Source organism: Anopheles darlingi, chromosome 3 (assembly GCF_943734745.1).
Source record: "Anopheles darlingi chromosome 3, idAnoDarlMG_H_01, whole genome shotgun sequence".
In the NCBI taxonomy this organism is placed as follows: domain Eukaryota; kingdom Metazoa; phylum Arthropoda; class Insecta; order Diptera; family Culicidae; genus Anopheles; species Anopheles darlingi.
In genome coordinates this window covers 55,296,411-55,318,929 of record NC_064875.1, presented here as the reverse complement: position 1 = coordinate 55,318,929, position 22,519 = coordinate 55,296,411, and the positions used below count along the sequence as shown (strand labels likewise).

At 50.3% G+C, this 22,519-nt stretch overlaps 1 protein-coding gene across 7 annotated transcripts in view; it reads left to right on the top strand.

Annotated features, from left to right (window-relative positions):
• The window catches only part of LOC125954990 (RNA binding protein fox-1 homolog 2), a 149,695-nt gene that overhangs the window by 1,746 nt on the left and 125,430 nt on the right, over positions 1-22,519 (top strand). For 6 of the 7 annotated variants that reach the window (XM_049685775.1, XM_049685773.1, XM_049685776.1 and 3 more), the window contains exon 1: positions 1,568-1,930. The exons of the other annotated variant lie outside the window; for it this stretch is intronic. In XM_049685775.1, coding sequence (XP_049541732.1) covers positions 1,919-1,930 — 12 coding nt within the window. In that variant the 5' untranslated portion in view covers positions 1,568-1,918. Of the gene's footprint in view, positions 1-1,567; positions 1,931-22,519 lie in introns of those variants that run through there. 7 annotated transcript variants of the gene reach the window in all.

Genomic DNA, 22,519 nt, shown 5'->3' with positions numbered 1-22,519 from the left:
TTTTTGGGCAAATCCACGGCACAGACACCAACATAAAACGTGTGCGAGCTGCTAGCAAAGCCGCGAGAACGAACCACGAGAAGAACTGTCAAAAATCGGTCTCGACGCAGAGCAGAACGACCCTAATAGCGACTCGCGGTGGCGCCACAAACAACGCACAATCGAAATCAACCAGCCAGTCAGCCAGCCATCGGAGACCGGAAGCCGTGCCGTGGAAGTGCAAAGAACGTGTTTCCGTGTGAGGTACAGCCGTGTCGTGCCGTGTGCGTTCGGGGGTGCTGCGCGTATAGGCATTTGATTGATTGCGCAAACAACGACCGCCAGCCAGCTAGCCAGCCAGCCAGCCAGACACACAGAAAGGACGCAGTTGTGTTGTGCTGTGCTAAACAACGCGTTTAATTCGCAGTTCGCTCTCGGGAATTGGGAACGCTGTTGTTGCGGCCAAGACGCTGCTGTGCAATCATTGGTTCGAATTCGTTCAACAAGGACCACGCGAAAAAGGGAAAACCTCGAAATGGACGGGGCGGATTATCCAGCCACAGGACATTTTGACATTTAATCCTTCGCCAGCCAGCCAGCCTGCTAGCTGGTGTGTGTTGCAAGGAAGCGTGCCGCTAGGTGTGTGTGTGAGTGAGTGAGTGCGGTGTGTAGGTCGAAGGCGAAGCAATCGAAGGAAGCGTTTGCCAAATAATTCTGTGTAAACACCCGCAGCAGCCTTGTGTCCGTGAGAGCGCGCGCGTCTCCGGTCTCGTGCCGTCCGTGTGTTGGTGTGCGGTTGCGGGATTTATTTTCTCCTCCATCCTGTTTCATACTTTTTTTTGTGGGTCGTGGGAATTTCCCAGGATGATAAATTTGATGTTAAGCTGTGTGGCGCTGGAGAAATACGTAAACATTCAGCAGCATCACCGCCTCCTCCTCCTACACACGCACAGGACGGCGATGGAGTAGTGTCCTGCTGCTGGTTTCGCTCGTCACGGCGTCGTCCCGTTTTTCATGATTCGGTGATGCTGTGGGTTTCGAGAGGAAAATCTCATAATCTCGATGCGCTGTGCTGCGTGTGCGTTGTGTGTATCCCGACTCGCCAGCTGCGAGTGTGTTGGTGTACAGCATCACACAGTACAGTTCCCCGTTCCCGATCCCAAAACACTCTGAGCAAGCTGTGAGCGAGACGCATTTTCGAGTTTGAGTTTTCCACCAGAAGGAGGAAGACTCGAGCAAGGCTCGCGGAAGGATCTGTTTATTGAAATAAAATTGTGTGTGTGTGTGCGCTTTTTTTCGTTTTATTCCCCTGAATACAGCTGATAGCATCGTTCAGAAAGTATCGCGGAAAAGGTTTAGCCAACATTCGAGCCCCCCGTTCCTCCACCAGAAGGCGGTCGGCCAGGGAGTCGGAGTTGGAATAAGAGTGAAAACAAGCAAGTTTGCAACAAGCAAATCGTGTGCCATATAGCAACAGTTCTCCAAGTGTTACAGCCCAGCCCCACATAGTGTGTGCAAACCCACCCTCCTGCGGTGTTGTAAAGTGTGTGTATTTATGAGGGTGCGTGATAAGTGATTTGTCCGCGTGTGTGTCTCTCTGTGTGTGTGTGTGTGTGTGTGCTTCCAAAGAGTTTGTCGGTGCTTCCTCGAAGAGTTCAAAAGCGCCATCAACTTCCTCTTAGAGCGATTAGAGCGAGAGAGAGAAAGCGGGGTGGCCAAAGACACACCGCCGTATCACGCACATCCGGTTTCCTGTGAGTCGTCCCGTGGTCCCCGCACGGTCCGAGGCCTACCGTGTGCGGTGGTCACAGTCGCAGTCGCAATCGTCGTCGTCGTTGTTGCCGTCTTCGTCCGTTTTGTATGAACTGAGGGATAGTATATCCCCCAAAAAGCCGTCAAACTGTGGGGCTCCGGACCATACTTTCTCCATCCCCAGGGAATGTACTTTCCGGTAAGTTAGCAAACCCTCGCCCCCCTAGGCTGGGCAATGCATTAGTATGCAAAACATACCCGTCCATCGGCGGATGGCGTTTGTTGTGTGATCATTCCAATACAACAACACTTTCTTCCGGTCCGGTCTGGACCTACCGCAGACCGCTTCACAACAATGGCCACAATTAGAATGTTTTCAAGGTCTCAATACATTATGCTGTTCCCCCCACCCCCACTTTCCTTTCACTTAATTGTGCCTCCTCACGCTACGGTACGGGTTGAAACATGGGCCCTTCTGCCACTGTCTGCCAAAACTCATCAGACCGAGAAGAACCACCGATCCGAGGGGAGAGGAGGGAGGGGGGGGGGTGAATCTGCGAAGGGCTCGTCGACCTCCCCCTGCAACCCGCGCACGTGGTTATGCTTGAATGCCGCTAGAATGCAGCGCGATCTTACCAGCGTCCGTCGTGGGTGATGTCTGTTGCCGGTTGGATTTGCGCGACAAGACCTGAGAACAGCTGAGCAGCCAGCACCAGCCAGGGAGTGATGGTGTGGTGTGGTGTGCGTTGGCGTTGACAAGATCTACAAGATGTGTGTTGGTACATCTCGCGGTTGTCTTGTCGGAACGGAATGCATATACCATACGTTGTGATCGACGTGGCGTCCAACAGAGTGACGCACCCTCGAGAGATGATGGCTTTACGTTCAACGTTTCTGATCACCAATTCGGTGCCCTCGGAAATCACGTAGATCGCGATCATCAGCTAATCCCCATTGTCACACACACTCACACTCATGCCCAATGATCTGTACCCAAAACCGGGGGGACAACAATGCACTCCGGACACCTAAACACGGACGCCCTTCCGCTCGGTGTTCAAATTGAATTGTATTTGCTAAACCCAAAGATGGTATTGGTTAACGTGTGCACCTCGAGTACCGAGTCCGAGTTCTTTTTATAATTTTATTCCTCTCCTTGTCTTGGCCCGGTTCGATCGATCGAGCCGCCGCTTAGTTGGAATGTGTAATTTGTAAATCACTCACGACGCAAACCACGATCGCAGCACTTCTGATGCCCCCTCTGCGCCCTTCTAGGGGTGCATGAAGTCACCGGGGGAACGCTGTGACGATCGCATCGAACCAATACCATTACCCCCGATCGAGCCCCGGGAACGATGAGTCGCCCTCTCGTCTCCGTTATCGCGGTCCAACCGACACACCGACGAGCCAGTCGCGGCCCCGGTCCGCGGGTTCTTGTTTAATATTTATTAAGACTCGCACGTCCGTGTACCGTTCGATTTGTTGAAAGTTAGTTGTTGACCATAACACGCACGCACACACATACACCACCCATCATGGCCTATCAATTGCGGGGCCCCCGCGGGTTCATGTAAATCATTGCTTCATCAATTTGTGCCCGTTCGGCGGGGTTCGGTTCGACTGAATGCGAAGCGAGCCAGTGGCGGTGTTTTGATAGAACGCATTGGCGATAGAACAACGGACGTGTCTGGGGTGATAAGGAATAGACCTGGATTCACCAGGTTTTGGTGTGCCCAAGTCGAAAGTCGGGTGATAAGAGGATGTAGCAAACGCCCTCTACACAGAGCTCTCTAGAGCTAAAGCTCATCTTATACCCCCACATTCACGGCCGGGACCACGTTGGTGGCTGCACAATGAATGCGCTACATTATTCAAGGCGCTCTCCGCACGGCACACAAAGAATCCTTTCTTGTGGACCATGTAAGATTAAGTGTCAGCCGTGTGGCCGGGCACACTATACTCACATACCTACCTTGTGCTAATTAATTCATGTCTTGCAAGACGGTAATTCCCTATGCATGGTCACGCTCTGGTGACGACACATGCCTGGTGGCGTACAATATGGTCCACTGGCGGTAAGTCGCCGTCGGAACTGCTGTGCTGCTCGACGTAGCTGAGATTTGATTCGGTCCCCCCGAAAGCCTGCACTACCTGCCAATCTGCTGTGCGGAAGCCATTGGTGGACCTAGAGCCGAGAAGCGCCCTTAAGACCGTTTTTGCACTCAGGCGCATGCTGGATTTTAATCACATAAATTATTCCCAATCACGCGTGTGTTTCTGTGCCAAGCATCATCGGTTCCGTTCCGTCCACTTGACAGACGTTGGCAATGAGCACCGAAATGGTACACATCCTGTTGTGTGCCGGTTTTTGTGGTGACCAGGGCTTATCGGATCTTCCGGTCTTGGTGCTGCTGCTGCTGCTGGAAAATATAATAATTCCATGACTTATTATTCCATGCGCTCATCTCATCCGCTTCCTTCCATTCCTCCCAATACATTGCTTTGGACCACCACTCGAGAGGTGGTGTGCGGCATCGGAAGATGATGCCGGAATGGAATTATTTTTTCTTAATTCCCCACCAAGGTTTCCGTGGTCCACGGGCACGACCCTCGGGGGTCGACAATCGATGCTGGTACACCCGCCGTGTGCTCTGCCGTTGTCTGCCTACCGTACTAGAGATGACCTTTCGTGCTCGATGGCATTTCATGGCAGCAGATGATGCTGTGGAACCGAGCCAACCAGCATCATCAGCTACATCGTGACTATCATCGTCATCGACCCGTGCTATAATCTTAGAAAAGGGGGCCCTCTCCATACGGAGCGCGTTTTACGATTACGAAGCAGACCATCAGACAGCTTCCTTGGACAGTCCAATCCGACAGCGATGGTGCCTTTTTGCATTCGACATTCGACGGTAGAAGAATACGATCCGTGTTTACGGAAGGTATTTTGTCGAATAAATCCAAGGATAACCTGTCATATCGCAAGTATTCCGATAATATGCGGATTCCCGATCAGCCTGGTTACGTACTCGTTACGTCTAGACATTGATTTCTGGATATTCCACACTGCACTGCAGTTCGATCCAAGTAAACCACGTCCAACCAGGAGACGCCGAATGAGGATTGTGGGACACAAAGGTGGGTCCAGCAAACAAACAATACCGTCTCCAGTGAGCAGCTTGACATACACACAGCAATCCGCAAAGTGGCCATCTTCCAAAAATGGCCAACCAGTGCCAGTGAAAGCCGCCCGAACGAGCGCGCGCGCCCGGACACAGAGGATCGTAAAACATTCTTTTAGCTCCCGTCTTTGCACACACTCTCGTCGCTCTCTTCCCTCTAGGTTTGTGTGTCTTGTTTGAGCAACTGGTTATAACGCGCCATCGTTCAAGCACTTGACAAACGACAGGCAATTGCAGACACCACCGGTTTGAGGTTATGGCAGACGACTGTCAATTGAAATTATATTTTCATCCACGTTCCCCTCACCGAAAAACAAATTCACAAACAAATTCACATTATCCACTACACGCAGTGGCACTGGTATGGCAACAACACTGTACGTGTACCATACAGAGAGCGAGAGCGAGGGAATGTCCCCCCAGATACACAGGGAAGCATTGTGACCCTCGGGGTGCGCGCTGGCATGCATGCACTGTACTGCTGTACTGTGCGCACATTCAAAACACGTCCATAACCTTGCCATTCGTTTGCTTTTTTCTGTCACGGTTTTTTTTTCCTGCCTTTGAAAGACATTGTTCGCATGACCAGTTCCGTTACCACCAACATCAGAACAGACCACCCCTTCAGGCGGGGGGCGGGAGGGCGCTCGAATGTTGACGAAGATGCTTGATCCATCATCCCCCTCTATCTCTCTGCGTATGCTTGCTTTGTCCATCGTCCGTCGATATGTGACGGCAGCACTGCAGCAACCGCCCCAGAGCTCCCAGAGCGTTGCTATTGGTTACCGGTTTTGTAGCTTTTGTGGGGTTTGCTTAATTGGGTCAAGCATCATCGCCACCTGAGCCAGCGACGGACTCCTATGATTGTGTTTGTATACTAAACCACACAGCCGCAGCAGCAGGTTCGGTTCGTTGACCGGCGACCGATCGGCACTACTCGGTTGCCGGTGTCACACTTGCCCTCCGGGGGAGGTGGGAGGGGAGGGGGGAGGAGGTGCCTGAGTCGCTGCTGGACTGACCGCGTTTGACGTTTCGTTCCGTTTCGGGTGGGCTGTTTTTCGGTCCATTGGGCACCTCTTTTTAACGACTTCGTTTCTTGCTGTCGATGCGTTCCCTTCCCCGGCATTGTAATTGCCTTGCTGCGTGTGCGTGCGTCCGTATGTGTGAGTGTGTGTGTTCGTGAGAAGGGAAATGAGATGAAATGTTTTAATGATTCGTTTGATATTCCCGTTTATCTGCTTATCCTCATTCTCGGTTTTCCTCGGCGTTCCTTTGTCTTGTCTCTTCCGTGCTTTCGATGCTGGTTTCTATTTAAGTTTCTTCTCGCGCCCCCCCTTCTCGGAGGAATCCATTTGCTTCTTTCGCGTCTGCGTCTTTTCTGTCTCTTGTTTCTCAACTTTTACTTTGGCCTTCGAGATGGGGTTTGCATAATAATAATGCACCCCTTACCTCATCGTTTGCCGGCTGGCGCGTCTAAAATGTCGCCTGTCCGCCCGTGCGCTATGCGCTTTCTGTTCGGTTCCAGGATTTTCGGTTCGGTGACGAAAACTGGTTCCCGCCTAGCTCGCATAACGCTTGACTTGGTGTTTCAAACGCTCCTCGCCGCCGTTAGTAGTATATTCAGCTTCTTTTCGAACCTTTTTTCCGCTTGTAATCTCTATCTCTTGTTGGGTTTTAACGAAAAGAAATTTCGTAAGCATAAATTTGCATTCTTCGAACCCGGCTCCTCCTGAGAAGGGAAAAGCAAAACCGCGGGCATCAGCCAGAACATTAACCTCATTTCTCTCCTACCGAGCATCCGTGGGATCACTTCACTCCGACCGGCCGACCGACAGTCACATCAGCGTATTTTGGACAAGCGAAATGCTCCTCCTGCTTGGGTCTTGTAATGGTTCTTTCATTTTTTCTTTTTTCTTTTTTGGAAGGAAATGAGCCCCCATCATAGGCTCCCATCCGCTCCTCTCCTCACCGTCAGCATCAGCAGAGAGCTTTGCTATTATTTCCACTTAACAGAACAGACGCCGACCCACTTGTGATTGAATTGGAACCAATTGAAGCGAGCTCCTCGCGCAGGGGGACCGATCAATGGTTCCCGGGTGTACCCGGCTTGTGCTCATAAAACCAAAGTACCCTTTCGACGGGCTCGCGAGTAAACCGCGTGCGGTTGCGGCTATGGCGGCAAGTAGTCCTGCTGCTGCTGCTGCTGCTGCTGCCATCGACAAAAATCTTTTTAATCTCCAGAAGCAGCAGCACCATCACCACTAAGAAAATGGGGGAGGGGGGCCGGTAGAGTGCGTCGGAACAAATCGGAAATCGGCCAAGCGTCGGAGTGAGACGAATATTTATTTCTCGATTCCTTCCAGCCCTTGCGCACGCACGCACGCACGCACGCACTCGTGCACGCGTTGGCACGATTTATGTGGCGTTCTGCTTAAGTGAATCCGCCTCTTCGCTTCCGATCCCCGTTTTGCCGCTTCTTTTTACTGCTCGTCCCTATTTTTAGTCTTTACTCTGTCGATGGCAGATTGTAAACAAATGCAAATGCCGCAAAACTCCAAACCAATAGGAGGACGGTGGTCACAAATTAAGGTGTTTGCTTCAGCAAGGTTTAATCGCGGAGAAGAATTGTTGCGAAAGAGAAGCGTAGCAGCGATGGCCGTTGTGGTGAATGATAGTTTTTGCTGATTGAAAATGGAGATTTTCCCTGGAATTTCATCTCTTAAATCCGATATAAAACTTTTATTTCGATCAATCCAATAAGCAGCATCCAGCGGCTCGATGAGCGTCACTCTCGTTCGTCGAGCCAATGGATCGCCATTTATTTTTCCTTCATTTTCACACTCCCAAGCCGGCGCAAAATTTACGACACACCAGAGGAAGAGAGAGAGAGAGAGAGAGAAAGAAAGAACAGCGTAACAGCAGCTTCTGCGACTGTTTATTACCCTTTTAACCTTCCGAAAGGTGGGCCAATGTTTAGAAATTAACATTTCTTTTCCACCCGTCGCTTGCCGAGGTAATCATCGCGCTGATGTGAAGCGCGTGAAATTGTGTGACGTCTTATTTGCTACCGGCGTTTGCTTGTCGTCGTCGTCGTCGTCGTCGCGTCTTTTTCGCGCGCAACCTTCTTCTGTTGTTCTGTGGCACAATCTTGCTGATCCGCGTATCTTGTAGTACCACCAATTCGTCACCGTCGTCGGTAACTATGAGCGGCACTAGATGAGAATAAAAAAAGTGAGGAATGCTCGACCAGGGGGGGAGGAATGCTTTTTGCAAAGTGAATGGAGCAACAACGAGCGAAAGGGAGCCAATCAGCCAGCGGGACCGGGTCTCTCTCTCGAGGAAGAGCTTGCTGCAGCTGGCAATCAAATGGTCGACCCTGAGAACGGACAGCATTAAGACAGGTCGAGGGGGTGAGACCAGCTCTTGCCATCTGTGCCAAGACGTTTTAATGAGCATTAGTTGTGTTGTCTATCGATCGTTTATGTCACGACAATGATTCGCTCTTCGCTTGTCCGTTCGCAAGCCAGTTCAAGACCGCCGAACAAACGAAGCCCATCGTCGATCATTGTCATTATTATTATCATCATTAAGAGATGCTTCTCGCTGTGTTTGTGTGTGTGTTTGTGCTCTGTTTCAGCGGCACGCAGCACGATCAGCCGTCCGGCGAGCCGGTAATCAGCCGCGGTTTTGTGCTGCTGTGGTGGTCACCGTTGCGTTGTTTATTCGATCGGACCGCGGAACGACCAAGAAACTCCATCCCCCCCCGAAAATTCAAATGGAATCTTGGAGCACCGGCACAAATACCAGCTGGTTTTTCTCAGGTGCAGAACACAATTTAGGCCCCCGCCGGGTGAAGGTTATCATCGTCAATCTTCCTTTTCCTTTTCTTCGATTTTTGTTCCGTTTGTATGTTTGTTGGTATACTCGTCTGCGCAAAGTGGCGACCGGCTCGCGTAGGAACAGGTTTCTGTGCAGCACTTGATGCCCCTTCGGCAAATAAGCTGCAGATTACCGTTTCCTGGCGTTCTCTCTCTCTCTCTCTGTTGGACGTGGACGTTATATACGCCGGTCCGGTGCGCAATGTTCATGTTCAGCCACACTATTTGCTTATGGAATCGATCGATCGGTAATGAACCTCATTAGCATCCTGGACCATGGCAGGACCATTGTACATTTGCTGCTCGCTGTACAGTACGCTGATAAGCTGCGGGAGACGATGACCCACGGATTCGGTCGATCTCAGAGCATCTCAAACTTATAAGACAGGCAAAGTAGCCACACACGCAGCACTCTATAGAGCAGTTTTGTTGCGACTCTCCACCGTTCGTGCTGATAACGAACACTGATCCGGGTGTTCCGCGACTGACAGGCTGGATTTACATACTAGCGGCAACCGCGAAACTAATACTGGAAATAGCGGAATAGAAAAGATCCCAAAGTTTATGGTTGAATCATAACTTGTCTGTCGTGGCTGCATAAATTACAATCCGGTGGCCACACTCAAACTCAAAGCTGGAAACCTAGAAACTCTTCCGTTTTGTGTTTTGTTTTTTTCTTTCGTTTTTTATGTTTTCCTCTCTCTCTCTTGCTCTCTCTCTCTCTCTGCAACAAGCGCTACCTAAAACTGCATTTATGCATGAAATGCGTTCCGGAGCTTCGCAGGAAAGGAAAAATAAAACGAAACCCTTGGCATGACTGCACCCATACACTGGAATGTTGGAGAGATTTCGCTAAACAAATATAAATCTCCATCGACCGCCGCACCACGCTTTTCGGGAATTCGTTTTTTTCGCGTTTTTGGATTTCGTGGATTTTATCGTTCCGTTTTTCGTCTCTATTTACCTTGCCTGCCAAATCAAGCCGAGATCCTGCCGTAACATGGGGGCAACACCATCACGTAGAACGGCAACAACCCCTCCCTCAGTATCCTTCACACGAGCGTCCGCGCGCGTTCGATTGTTCGCGCCATCGAATTTGGTGTGGAATAAATTTATGCCGCTGCTGCTGCTGCCTGCCATCGGTTTGCTGGCTTGGCACATCTCCGCATTGGCCTCTCAAACACCACCTTCGCTCCGTCCGTGTGCTCTGCAGAGAGAGAGACAGAATAAGCCATGCATACAACACCCCCCCGCCCCTCGGCACTACTACGGTAGCCACGGCCACGAACTTCGATTATAATCGATTTTGCTCACCAAACACCAATCCAAATACATCCCGCACGAGAGACGGCGACGTGCACGATCATCACACGCCATGGCACAGCACGGCACCCCCAGGTTTCGGGGTTCTCTTCGCACGCACACGCGGACAAACCGCCCTCTCCCCCAACCAAACCAACTCCACCAAACGTCCATCTTACGCGCTGCCCCCTGGAAAAAGGTGGATTTTGTAGTTTATGTTGCGCGCGTGTGCTCTGCGCTGGTTGCGGGAATGCGAAATATTTTAGAATCCATTTTCACCGCGCTCCACCTGCCGCCTGTTTGCCGTTTGAATGACAACCGTCCCCACCTCCACTCAACACCTCCCACCTCTCGGGTTTCTAACACCACGTTGCCAGCACGCGCCGCTGCCGTTGCTAGCTGGCTGGTCGGAAGGCGGCCAGCATAATGTTTTCATGTTTTGGCCAACGTCAACGCCGCCGTCGGGCCTGTGAAGGGCTTTTGTTTAATTCGGTCGCCGCGTTGCCACGAGCCGTGGAACGGACGCGGAAAAACGCTTCGGCGCTGTTCTGTGCGCTTCCTTTTCGGCTGCGAAATGCGGTGTGCGGTGTGCGGTGCTATGTGGGTTGATGGGTCGCCTAGTTTTCCGTTGCTTTTTTCCTTTTTTCCCCCCCAATCCCAAACGGCAAATGCCGACGCCGATTTGGTGCACACGATACTGACCTAGTGGCGACTGCTCGCCGTGGTCCCGGCGGTTCTCGGTTCTAGTGTTCCCTGTTTTTTTTCGGTCGGGAAATGAAACTTTAAGAATTCAATAATTTTTTTCCACCCTCAAAGTGGAGGACACAAACACATCGACGCGAATCAGCTGTCGCCGACGGCTGCTGTGTGACATTTTGCTTTTGATGTTGTGATGTGGCCCTCCTCGGCGTTTGCTGCCGTGTGTTTTGAAGCGTTTGTGCATCGATTTTTCTGTCGGTTCTGATGCTGTCAATAATTTCGGGTTTTCCGTGTGTGGGGGAGGGGGGAGTCCTTGCCGGGGAAAACTCTGTTTTCTGTTTTCCCAACACGCTTCACCGCGTGCAACCCGGTGTGACATTTAAGGTTATGTTTATCACCGAATACCGGAGCATGCTGCCGTGTGATGCCGCAAAAGTCGAGCTTTTTGACATCTGACAAGCAGCCGATCTCTTGTGGATCTCGCTCCGAAGCAGCCTCCACGCCATTGAAGCTTTCGTGTTCTATCAAAAGCGATACACACACACACACACACACACACACGCGCATGCACAGCCCTCGTGGATGACATCAGCAATCGGAGGCATAGATGGCGGGGATATCAAACCATCGCACCGTCGTGTTCCCGTGGCAGCATTCCAATTCCATCATCTTCTGATCACACCGTATGTGTGTGTGTGTGTGTGCTCGTCCATCAAACATGGCGGAGCAGGAGGATGTGAACAGCGGAGAGCGGTCAGAGGTCAATACAATAAATATCAATTTGCTGATGATGATGATGATGATGATTATGATGCGATTGTAGCAAGCAAGCATTGGGATGATGGCATTCGAATGTGACCGAATGCTGCTGCTCGTTTCTGATGTGTTCTTGGGTGACATTCGGTTTTCCGGGGGACAGGAAATGGCGGCAGTCTGTATGATATGGCGCTAGAAGCGCTTCTTCTTGGTGTCTTCTGCTCTGTTTTTGCTGCCCCAGAGCGAGGATTGGCTGTGCGCTCAATTAGCGGCAAAGCAATTCGTTCTCCGTTCTCCGAGGATGAATCCTCAACAATGGACAATCGCCAAATTGTCCATGTGAGTGTGTGTGTGTGTGCGTGTGTGCGTGAGAGATATGTTGTCATTTTGAAGCTACAACTAATAGTGTAGCTTCTTCGCCTGCTCCTCCTCCTCCTCCTCTGGCTAGGCGCTTAGGAATCATGTTTTGCCCAGAGGAGTACGAAGGCCACACAAATTGTGTTCATCGAAACAACAACAACAACAACAACGGCGGCTCATGTTCCTGTCAAAGGCGATTCCCTCCTCGTCGTCGTCGTTGGCATCGTCTTTGCTTGCTGTCTGTGTGTAAGGTTTTAACAACAGTCCAGCGCGCACACACATCTGACCCTGGGACTCATGTTTCGACGCAATTCACGAATGTAACGTGTAACTGGAACCCAGCCTTTCGATAGTATCTGTCCTGTTCCCCGGCGTATTGTTTTTAAGTGGTTGTGTGTGTCGAGAAATTGACACCGACACCATTGCATTATCACCTACCACCCGCCCTGTTTGCCCTCCCTTGCTAAAGCGAATAAACAGATATTCATCGTTAGAGTAATGGGGACGGCAAAAGAAGTGGTTGGTGTCGATGCAACGGTATAACGGTTTGATCGTTTCCGGTCGTCGTGGTTTTTCCGCCCCCCTCGCCCCATTTTTGGCCATCCCCACTGGTGGTGAACGTGGTTTGCTTTTAAATTCCCCATCACCCATCATCAGCAGCATTGTTGTCATCATCATCAGCAGTAGCAGCAGCAGCAGCAGCGCCATTACCTTTGAGTGAAACCTCTCGCTTCACACTATGCGTAATATCATCTGATTGTAATTTGAGCACTACAGAGGGCTGCAGCGAGATAGAAAGGGAGAGCGCGCGAGATAGGAACGGATGCCACGCTGCATACCGACACATAATCTAGCATCCCCTTTTCGGTTTCACTAGTGCTGTGCTGCTGTGCTCACCTTCTTTGTATGATGCATTGTTTTTTTTTTCCTAAAGTTTGGGACTGGGACACAACCGCCCACGGGAAGCTTTCGCACCTGCTGCTCTGTGGTCTCTCCAGCTTTCCGGCGGTTTGCGCTACTTTACATTGCGGGAGGGAGGGGCGGACAGTTGCAGAGTTGCTAACAGTTGGCGTGTGCCAATAGATGGAAAGCGTTTAGAATTAGACGGAGATGGGACAATGGCGATGGCGATGGCAATGGTTCGCACCGGAAGTGCGTGTTGCTTGTGGAGCATAACGACCCGGAAAACGATGCTGGGAAATGAGGTTTCGGGATCCCCCGCCCGCCCTCCATCATTGACATCATTTTGAATGTTTTTGAATGCCATTGAGAAAGAAAAAAACAGACACAAAGCGGGGCGTAAAAATGATACTTAACGTTTCCAGCGGGGGTAGCTGGCATGGGCCACCATGGTGTCCGGTCTAAGCCGTTTACCAGCCGAAACCTTTGATTTGGATAGCTGGTTTCCCAATCCTCTCCAATGATGCTCTGAGCCGGTCGACCCGGCTTCTGGTTTTCTAATAAATATATTTCACGCTCCATAAGAGTGTAAAATTTTATGCACTGGAACAGACACAGAGCATAAGAACGAGAAGGCAGCATAGGGTCCGACCAGACGGGGGGCCACCACGACGACGACGACGGACCGCGCTTAACCGAAAATACAAAATCATAATCTGTGACCGGTTCGGGTAAAGATTGGTAGTCCGATGGCAATAAAAGAGAAAAGCACAAATACCACTGCTACGAAGCGCCACACTCGTCGTCGTCGTCGTCGTCGTCGCCTTCCCTTTTTTTGAGCATATTTCGATCATACGGCTCATTTCTTCGCCCGGTCCGAGATTTGGCGATTACGAGACGAGCCGCCGGCGCACCGGCGTCTACGCTTTTTCGGGCTTTTCTTTTCGCTCGGGCAATCAGCCGGAAATAACAGTTCTACCGGGTGTAAGTGGTGGTGCGGGGGGTGGTGTGAACCACTCCGATTGGTTGTGCCAGAGAAAGTGAGGCGCTTTTCAAGGAAAGTGTTGTCGAGGTTTCGCACCAAGCACAAGGAGACGTGTTCGATATGCTTTGACGGTTTTCACCGTCACCTACCTACCCCGTTATGTGTTCAAGGTTACATCAATTTTGAAATGGACCCCCCGCCCTTTTTGGCCTCTTTCTCGCTGACGCTCAGAACGAACATGTTGGCTGCTCGTTGAAGCTTTGCATTAACACCTTGCACGAACAAAACATGTTCATTAGTTCCACCTGCTCGCCGCTCGCCCGGCCCCGACCAACACATTTTTAGGGGCGATCATGTATCGCTCGCCTAACACGGCTGGCGGCTGTGGGGTCCTCGCATATTGACGCAAAGGATGTGTGAACACTGTTTGTGTTTGCTGATGGCAGTGATTGATTATATATTGCGGGGCGGACTCCTTCCGTTCTTCGTGGGCGAGAGACTAAAAAGTCGTGCACCAGTGCTTGTTCGACCACACACACACGCACGCACGCACGCACCGACCGGGACTCTCTTGGCTTGACCCTTATATGCGCCGGTCAGTGATGGGTGACGAAAGCAACAGAACGCTTCTTCTCCCGTTGCTCAGTCGAAACCGACTGACCGACACTGCTGAAGATTGATGAAAGCCTGCTGAAATGGATGGTACACTGGTCCTCTGGTGCTCTAGTGCGGTGCGCTGGCCTTGGGATGGATGACATTTGTCTTGGTCTACTTGGGAGATGAGGTCCCACTAATGAGCGGACAAGCGAACCAGACGCCACGGTGCCCATCGTGCTTCTTGCCCTGCTCAAGGTCTGCTCTTTCAATTTACTCCCCCCTCCCTACCGGTCTCTACCGGTCACTTGGAATCATCCTGGCCGAATCCAGAACCATCCGAGCTTCAAATGATCGTAAAATGTGTAATATATTAGACCACGCCACGGGGCAATTTTGCGGGGGTCTGGAATGTTTGGGAAAATTACTGACCCCAAATTGTGTTGGATGAAACCACGCTCTGGGACTTCCTGTGGGAGCTGTGGGTTGGTTTGATGCCGAACCGAATTAACTGCCAGCAGCAGAAGCAGAGGCAGCAATTGAATCGACCTCGGCAGGTGCTGTGGTGCCCTGCCGTGATTTCGGTATCATGATGACCACTAAATTCGAATTGTTATTGCACTTCGATATGAGTTTCCAAGCTCTCTGTCTCGCTCTCTTTCTCTTCCTTTTGGAACAAATGGAGCAAATACATTATCAAACACAGACGTAAAGTATTGATCCAATCGGTTCCAATCGGTTTACTCCGGGTGGTGGGCGGGGCGGGGCTCGGGGTTGGCCCCTTTCCTCTGCTCCTGAGGGCTGCTAGAGTTTGGGGCGAGGAATTGGCAGAACTTTTTCTTAAATTAATCCGCTGAAAACGGAGAAAAGCAACCGAAAAGCGACTCGCTCTCCCCTCCCTCGGTCGTGATGCTTCGCAACTTCTCGGAATCCTCCGCGCGCGCGCGCGCTCATTTTTTCGTGCACCTTTTCCGTGCACCGCGATTGAACGAAACAAAAAATCAATTCGGAGAAAGTATTAATGAAATCATTAACTTACCCGGCGTGCAGAGATCGAAGCAAAGATCGAAGGACACATTCTGGCAAGAGGTAGCAGATGGAGAGGATAAGAATGAAGTTGTCAGCCCTCTTTTTTACTCCATAATGTGGGGACCTGCCCGCCTGGTTGTTGAAACTCTTTCGTTTTTGTAATTATCTTTCTTCTTTCCGATGAACCTGCTTCCTTACTCTCATTCCGCCTTTCTCTATGCAATCGACCGAAAAAAAGACGCGATTATTAGGCATGATGATCTCGAGTGAGAAGAAGTTTGCTAAAATTAACCATGTGTTAATTAAAGTTTCAATCTGAACAATGGTGCCACCACCAGTGCGCTCGTTGTCTCGAGATGCCGCTGCTGCTGCTGCTACTGTTCCTCTTATTTCAGATTCGCCAAACATCGATTTCACTCATCCTCAGGCAACGCCTTGGTATTTTCTATGAATCATAAAACGAACTGGATGGTCTGTTGGCTGGCTGACGGGCTGACGCAGCGTACCATCAGCCAGCAGCAGCAGCAGCAGCCAACGTCTGCTCCACTCCAGACACCATAATTTTCTAATTTTATCCACCGACAATGATGATGATGATGATGATGATGATGCTGTTGCTGCTGCTGGTTCCTACCGCACCTCCGTACCTCGGTTTCACATCCATTTTTTCGTTCATCGCGTTGCGGAATGCAAACACCAACCCAAAATTGGCTGGATTAATAATTCTTTTCCTTTCGATCTTTTCTCTCTCTCTCTTTCTCTCTCGTTCTAGGTAAGTGTTGTCGTCTGGAGCATGCTCGCAGCGAAAGCATTAAGCATTTTGAGTGGTTTAGGATGCACGCCAACCATCGGCAAGCGCGCGCGCACGACGTTCACACACACCACGAAAGGCCATACGAGTAGTGAGTCATTTCCGAAGATTTTACGCTCCAAAGATGAACATTTTTGAGAAAAAATTCAAAAAATGTTTACGTTCGAGCGCAGATACATGAAAAGGAGAGCATATGAAGGCAATGTATAGTGCAAATGCCAACTGAGATTAAAATCGAATCTCGCTGGCACTCACACTTTGGAACTCTAGATAATCTCCCCTAGTGGGTACGCTAGAACGTTGCAGAATTTGCTCCAGAAAATCTCTCTGTTTAAACCCAAGGTAAGAGTTACTTTCGGCTTGCTAGTAACTAGCGTGTTGAAGCGAAATGACAATTCTATTGCATCGCAGACAGACAGTAAAGTTCCGCTAGCTCTCGAGTGCATCAATTGGAAAATGAACCGTTTTTCACGCAGAGTGCCCACCGCCGCCAGCATCATTTTCGGTTCCGGGACCGTTTATTTCATTAACTCTACCATTATCTAATTTACGGTGCTCGGGTTAACAAGCGCTCGTATCCGATCCGATCCGGGTGTATGCCGCCTCGGTTGGGCGGTTTCTCTATCGCTCTGAGCACATACCCATGATCATGAGCTGCGGTTGCATGCATTTACATTAATTTCTCATCTCATCTCATCCCAGGCCCAGGGCGCTAGGGCAGAGGAGAGGATTTAAATGGTTCCGTTGTGCGGTTTTTGGTTCTTTTGATGGGCACACACACTCTCTCTCTCTGCTCTCTGCTATGCATCGAGTTTATGTTGCTCGAACGATGGTGCGTTAGAAGCGATGGACAGACCACAGACGGACGGGCGTTATCGACAGGACTCACAACACAAGGATTGCGCAATTGCGCGCTCGGTTGTGAGGCAATCCAGTTGACTCCAGGCATTCATGTGTATTGATGATGGAACGCAAACCACACCTTCACCGATGTGATGTGTTGGTCCAAACAAGCATAAACAATCACCTAAAAGATGCTCTCATGAGGGGTGAGCATCCGCAACAAAGCGAGCTTAATTGCATCAAACCGCATACACGCACACACACACACGCACACATAGACACGCACAGACAGACAGACACAGAAAGGTGTACCTTTGACCCTGGGAAGGGAAGCAACGAAGCGATGCGTTATGGGGAAAAACCACAAAGCGCCCTTTCTACCACGCACGGTCGGTAATGATATGATACTCCTTTCTTTTGTGTTGGTTACCAGCATACGATCATCCTGGAATGGATGGTAGATGGTCTTGTCCTCCTCATACCATCCCTCCAGTTGAGTCGAATGATGGCCAAAAACGGTCATTCCCCTTACGATGCTTATTACAGCCCAAACCCGGTGAAGGCCCTCACCAACCAAGCGTTTGTAATGTATCAAATGCGGATAATTAGATGATGGATGAGCCATCATTATCATCTGGGATGGTGCTACACTACGCTTACCACATTATCATGGCGTCACTTGCGGACTACGCTACAATTATCGTTCGTCTCTCCACCTTCACCTGGGCCCCCTGACCACATGCTCATCATCATCTGGTGGTTTGTCATCACATCCGGAGACCGGAAACCGAACGCGTTTCGTCTAGTAGTAGTACATCAATCGAGGGACGACGTTTGGGGGGGAATGGTGATCCTGTGGTCATGATGTGACCCCCTTCGTCCTTTCTTCAGCTCATCCCATATCCTGTGGCCACAGGTGGAAGAGGGTAGAGCGATCTGTGTGGTAATTTATGGGAACATCATCGTCCCCCCACGGGTTAAACTGCGCTCTGTGAACGATTGTGGTCATCATGCATCGTGCTGCTCAATGGATTGCAATGCATTTATCCGGCAAGCCGATTAGAGGTGGGAAGCGATTTGAAGACACGCTTGCTCATCTCAACCGCAAATGTAATGTTCTTCTGTGAGCTTAAAGCTGAAGTAGTTGAGTTCAGTGGCGCTTGTTCCGCATTCAACCTTTCATGCTATCCAACGTTAGCTGTTTGTACTTTCATTCTAAATTAATTCTACAAAACCATTACAATGTTATCCTGCTGCTGCATGAACCTACTGGATACACACACATGTATGCAGCACTACCCTAAACTGACCCCACGGTACAACAAAACTGTCATCCCGGGGCCGTTAATAACCATAAACATCAGTTAACGTCGGCCGGCTAGTGCCCCTGTGTGGTGTTCTCACGAGCGTCGCACGGCAAGAGGACCCTGTAGGACCTTTCACCGAGGAGCGTTTTCAATCCAGGTTCCGGTAGTGACGCTTAAAAGTTTGAAATAAAATATAGTCAACCGAAAGAGGTAAAAAAAAAGCAAAAATGCTGGCACGGCCCAAAATAAAAGGTAACTGGGTGGGTGCTCCCTAAATCCGACCTCCACTTCAACCTTATGCAATATGCAAAATATGGTTCACCGTGCCGTCCCCAGCGTCGATGTAATTGGCGATGATAATAAAAATTTATCGTCTCGTTTGCTCTCCTTTTTTTTGTATCCCATTGTGTGCCGGGGGCCGATTTTGATGGTGCCGTTTGTGTGAGTGGGTGTGTGTGTGTGTGCGTATGTGTGTATTTGTGTCCACTTTGTACATACATCGGGAGCAACAACACTAGTACTTTTGTCACTTTTACAAAAAATAAAGGCTCCAGCACCCACCCGAGCGTGATGTCCTTAAAAATGGTCGGCACTTTGGTTACCGGGGGTCTCTCTGTCGCTTTTTATCGTGTTTGTTGTGGCTAGTTTATGGAGAAATAAGGGAAAAGCGATCCACACGAACCATTCGTGTGTGTGTGTGTGTGTGTGTGGTGCAGACAGTGAACAGAGCGAAAAGAACATGACAGTGGTGGCGTACTGACTGTTTGAATATGTAAATTGAGGACATATGATACGGAGGAAGAGGAAATATCCCAAAACATCAAAGAGGTGAAAGGCGAGGGAGGTGGGAAACGCAAATGGCACGAAAAAACAATAGCAACGGTAGAGGCGCAGTAGGCACCGAGTTTCACCTTGAGCCGGTCGGTCTCGTGACAGTCCTTTTTGACAGTTGACAGCAAAAACATGGTGTCAAGGATCAACTGAAATGGGGAGAGAGAGAGAGAGAGAGAGCTAGAGAGGGGTTTGTTCCTTCCGTACGATCGTACAACGATTTTCGATGTAAATTTTATAACTTTCCCGTGCATGTTTGCACCACCATTCCGCTCGCTTGCTATCGCATGTTCGAATTTGAATTTTCAATCTTTCCGGCATTCATTTGCCGGGGCAACGGGTTTTGCTCCCTTTAAGGCGGCCGATCCTAATCCAGACGAATCCATGAAATCGCGGCTCACGAATCGCCGCTATCGGCCGTAGTCCGCTGTAGCAGCGAAAAGTTAAGGCGCGAGGAAAAGTTAGATTAGCGAGCGAATTAATTTTGATTTAGACGACGAAGGCGAATGCACAAACGAGAGGGAGGTGACGCGCCCTGCCGGCGGCGGCCGCGGCGGTTGCTGAAATGTGATTGTTGGTGTCAACAAATGAAACAATAATGTTACTGCTAAAGTTGTTCGCCCTTCCAAGCGCGGGAGTCGCAGCGGGGTGGGAATGTGATTATTTTTCCAGCCAAAAATTTTCACCACAAAAAATCATACGGCGAAACGCGTGCCAAGGATTATGTTGCTGCTGCTGCTGCTGTGTGATGAGTTGGTTCCACTCGCACATACACACCAATTGGCCTTGCCTTCGGTTCCAAACCAGGAGGAAAATACGTAGCTGGAAAAGAAGAACAAAATTCAAACCACACAACAACACGCACACGACTGACGATGCCCCCCTCCCACTTCTCCCTACCACCGAACGCCACTGGAGCTCCTGCCTCCTCCGACCGACTGGCACGGACTGTTAGGATAAAGTTTAATGAGAAAAATACTTTCTTTAACGCTCACGTTTTCGCATTCTCCTCGGCCGGCCGGCAGGCAGGCCGGTGAACCACCTCCCGCGGGGGGAAGGGTGCTGGTCGGTGGTGTTGGAGTGTGCCGTGGCTTGCGGGGGGATTAGAAGAAAAAGGAAAAAGTCATTTCCAACGGAAGTGGTTCCGGATTTCGTGCGTGGTTTCAGCGAGAAGCGTTTGTTTGAAGTTGGCTTATAGGCCCTGGGATCATAAGTTTTGTGGCTCTCTAGTGTGCGTATGTGTGGGTGTGTAGGTGGGTGTGTGGCTCCCTTACGCTTAGTCACATCGATGCGTGGTGGGTGCGCCTGGTCGGTTTTACTTTCTCGTTAATGTCTTTATGTTTAGGATCACCAGAAGCTGCTCCGGTTGCTCGGTTCGCGGAAGTATGCGAAATGACGGAATTACTAAAATTTCGCTCGAAACTGATGGTGCCCTTCAAACAACTAATCTCACTCGCAAACACTCGACTTGCGTTGACGCGATGATGCGTCTCAAGAGACATGAGAGAGAGAGAGAGACGGATCTGCCTTTGTCATCTCGAAATCGAAATTTAGGTCCCTCGATTGTGTGTCTTGCAAAAGCTTCGCGTCCTTTTTTTTTGATTTCCTACTGGCTGCTGTTTGACTGACCTTCTTCAGGAGTGATTGCTACTGGACCCAAAAATCCCTCCCCGAAAAAAGTGCAGCAAAAAGAGCAATAAATAAGAGGAAAGCCAACAGGCGACACTCATTGTTGTCGTCGGGCTCATTGGAATTTAGAATAAATTTGCATAGCCTCAATCACATTATTGTGGAATCTCTCTGTGCATGCAGCGACAGAAAGGTGGGCAGTCCTGGGGGCACCTCGCCCCTCGCCCCACTCCCACACGGTGGAGCTTAGATTGAGGAGAAAATTGAGTTGGTGAGAGAAAGGTGGAAAATGGTGGGCAAAATATTCATTGCTTTGGCTCTGCGTCGAGCATAAAACACGTGATATAGGGGGGGGGCAAAAAAACTGCTTCTCACAACACCGTAGAGACCGTCGCTGGTCCTGTTCGAATTTCCGCCGGAATCGGAAAGACGAAGACGTTGATGACAGCAATAATGACGCATACATACACAAGCGCACACACACACCCTAAGGTGACCGTGGGTAGCATGTAGCGTGCTAGGGCTGAGAAATCACTCCCCTAGAGGTAGCTAGCGACCGGTGGCCTGGCCTGGCCTGGCGCGCTCTGTGGTCCATGCATAATCATCTAAGTCACCATCTTTCCGCGCCGTGAAGCATAAAAGTCCAAGCCCAGCAGTACAGAGCACATCAGGCCGGCATCAGCAGCTTCCGACATTCTGCTCAGCGAACATTCCAAGGTGCCGTTGTCGTTGTCTGCCCGGTGCTCCTGCTCTGTGTTTGTGGTGTGTTTATCGCCAGTCCAGTGGACACGCTAGGTGCTCCCCTTTGGCATGGCTCGCTTGCTTCCTTCCTGGCTGCTGCTGATGCCCCGGCCCCGGCCAGCAGTGTTGTCACTGCTCATCACACAGCGACGACGAAAGATAGACGACGGTGGTCCGTCCGGCAGTGTCCTCCTATTGTACTCGGGTTCCCCCTTCGCGTCGCATGATGATGACAGGTTCTTTTCACCTTTCGCATGGCTTTCGGTGGTTTCGGTGGCCAGCAAGGAAAATTACGATAAGGTCCAACCACACACACACTATACACACACTATACACACACTATACACGACACACAACACGAGAGGGCCAGCTTCCTCTGGCTACTAATCCCTAATGAGTTTTGTATATGCGTCAAGGTGACTCAGTGTCGAAGGAAGGAAGAGGACAAGAAGGTGCTTAAGAGCAGAGCAGAGATTCCGATTCTTCGAAGCACACACACCTGACTTTCCTCTCATTTTAATGACTTTCCTCCTGAGTGAATGCAGTGAGTGGAAAGGTGGACTCTATAAGAAGTAAAATCCTATATGAATCCCGTACTCCCTGCTAATTCGTCATAAGGCAGACCGAGATTTTCCAGAAGGATTCCGACCGCTTCGTTTTTTTCCCAACTGATGACACCTCTCTTCGGTGCTCTAAAGAACCTTCTCCTTCCATGCCATGTGTGCTTGTGTGTGCTGGTGCGTTGGCTTGAGTTGCGTCAATTTTTTGCGTCTCACAAGCGTGCCAAAGGAAGGGTCCACATGCGCTCTCTCGCTCTCTTTATATATATATGGAATCCTCCGTCGTTGTCAGGAGATGTATCTTCACCTTGTCCGCTATTCAGCTGCTGCTACTTCTACTGCTGCTGTTGTTGTTGCTGCTGCTGCTGCTGACGCACG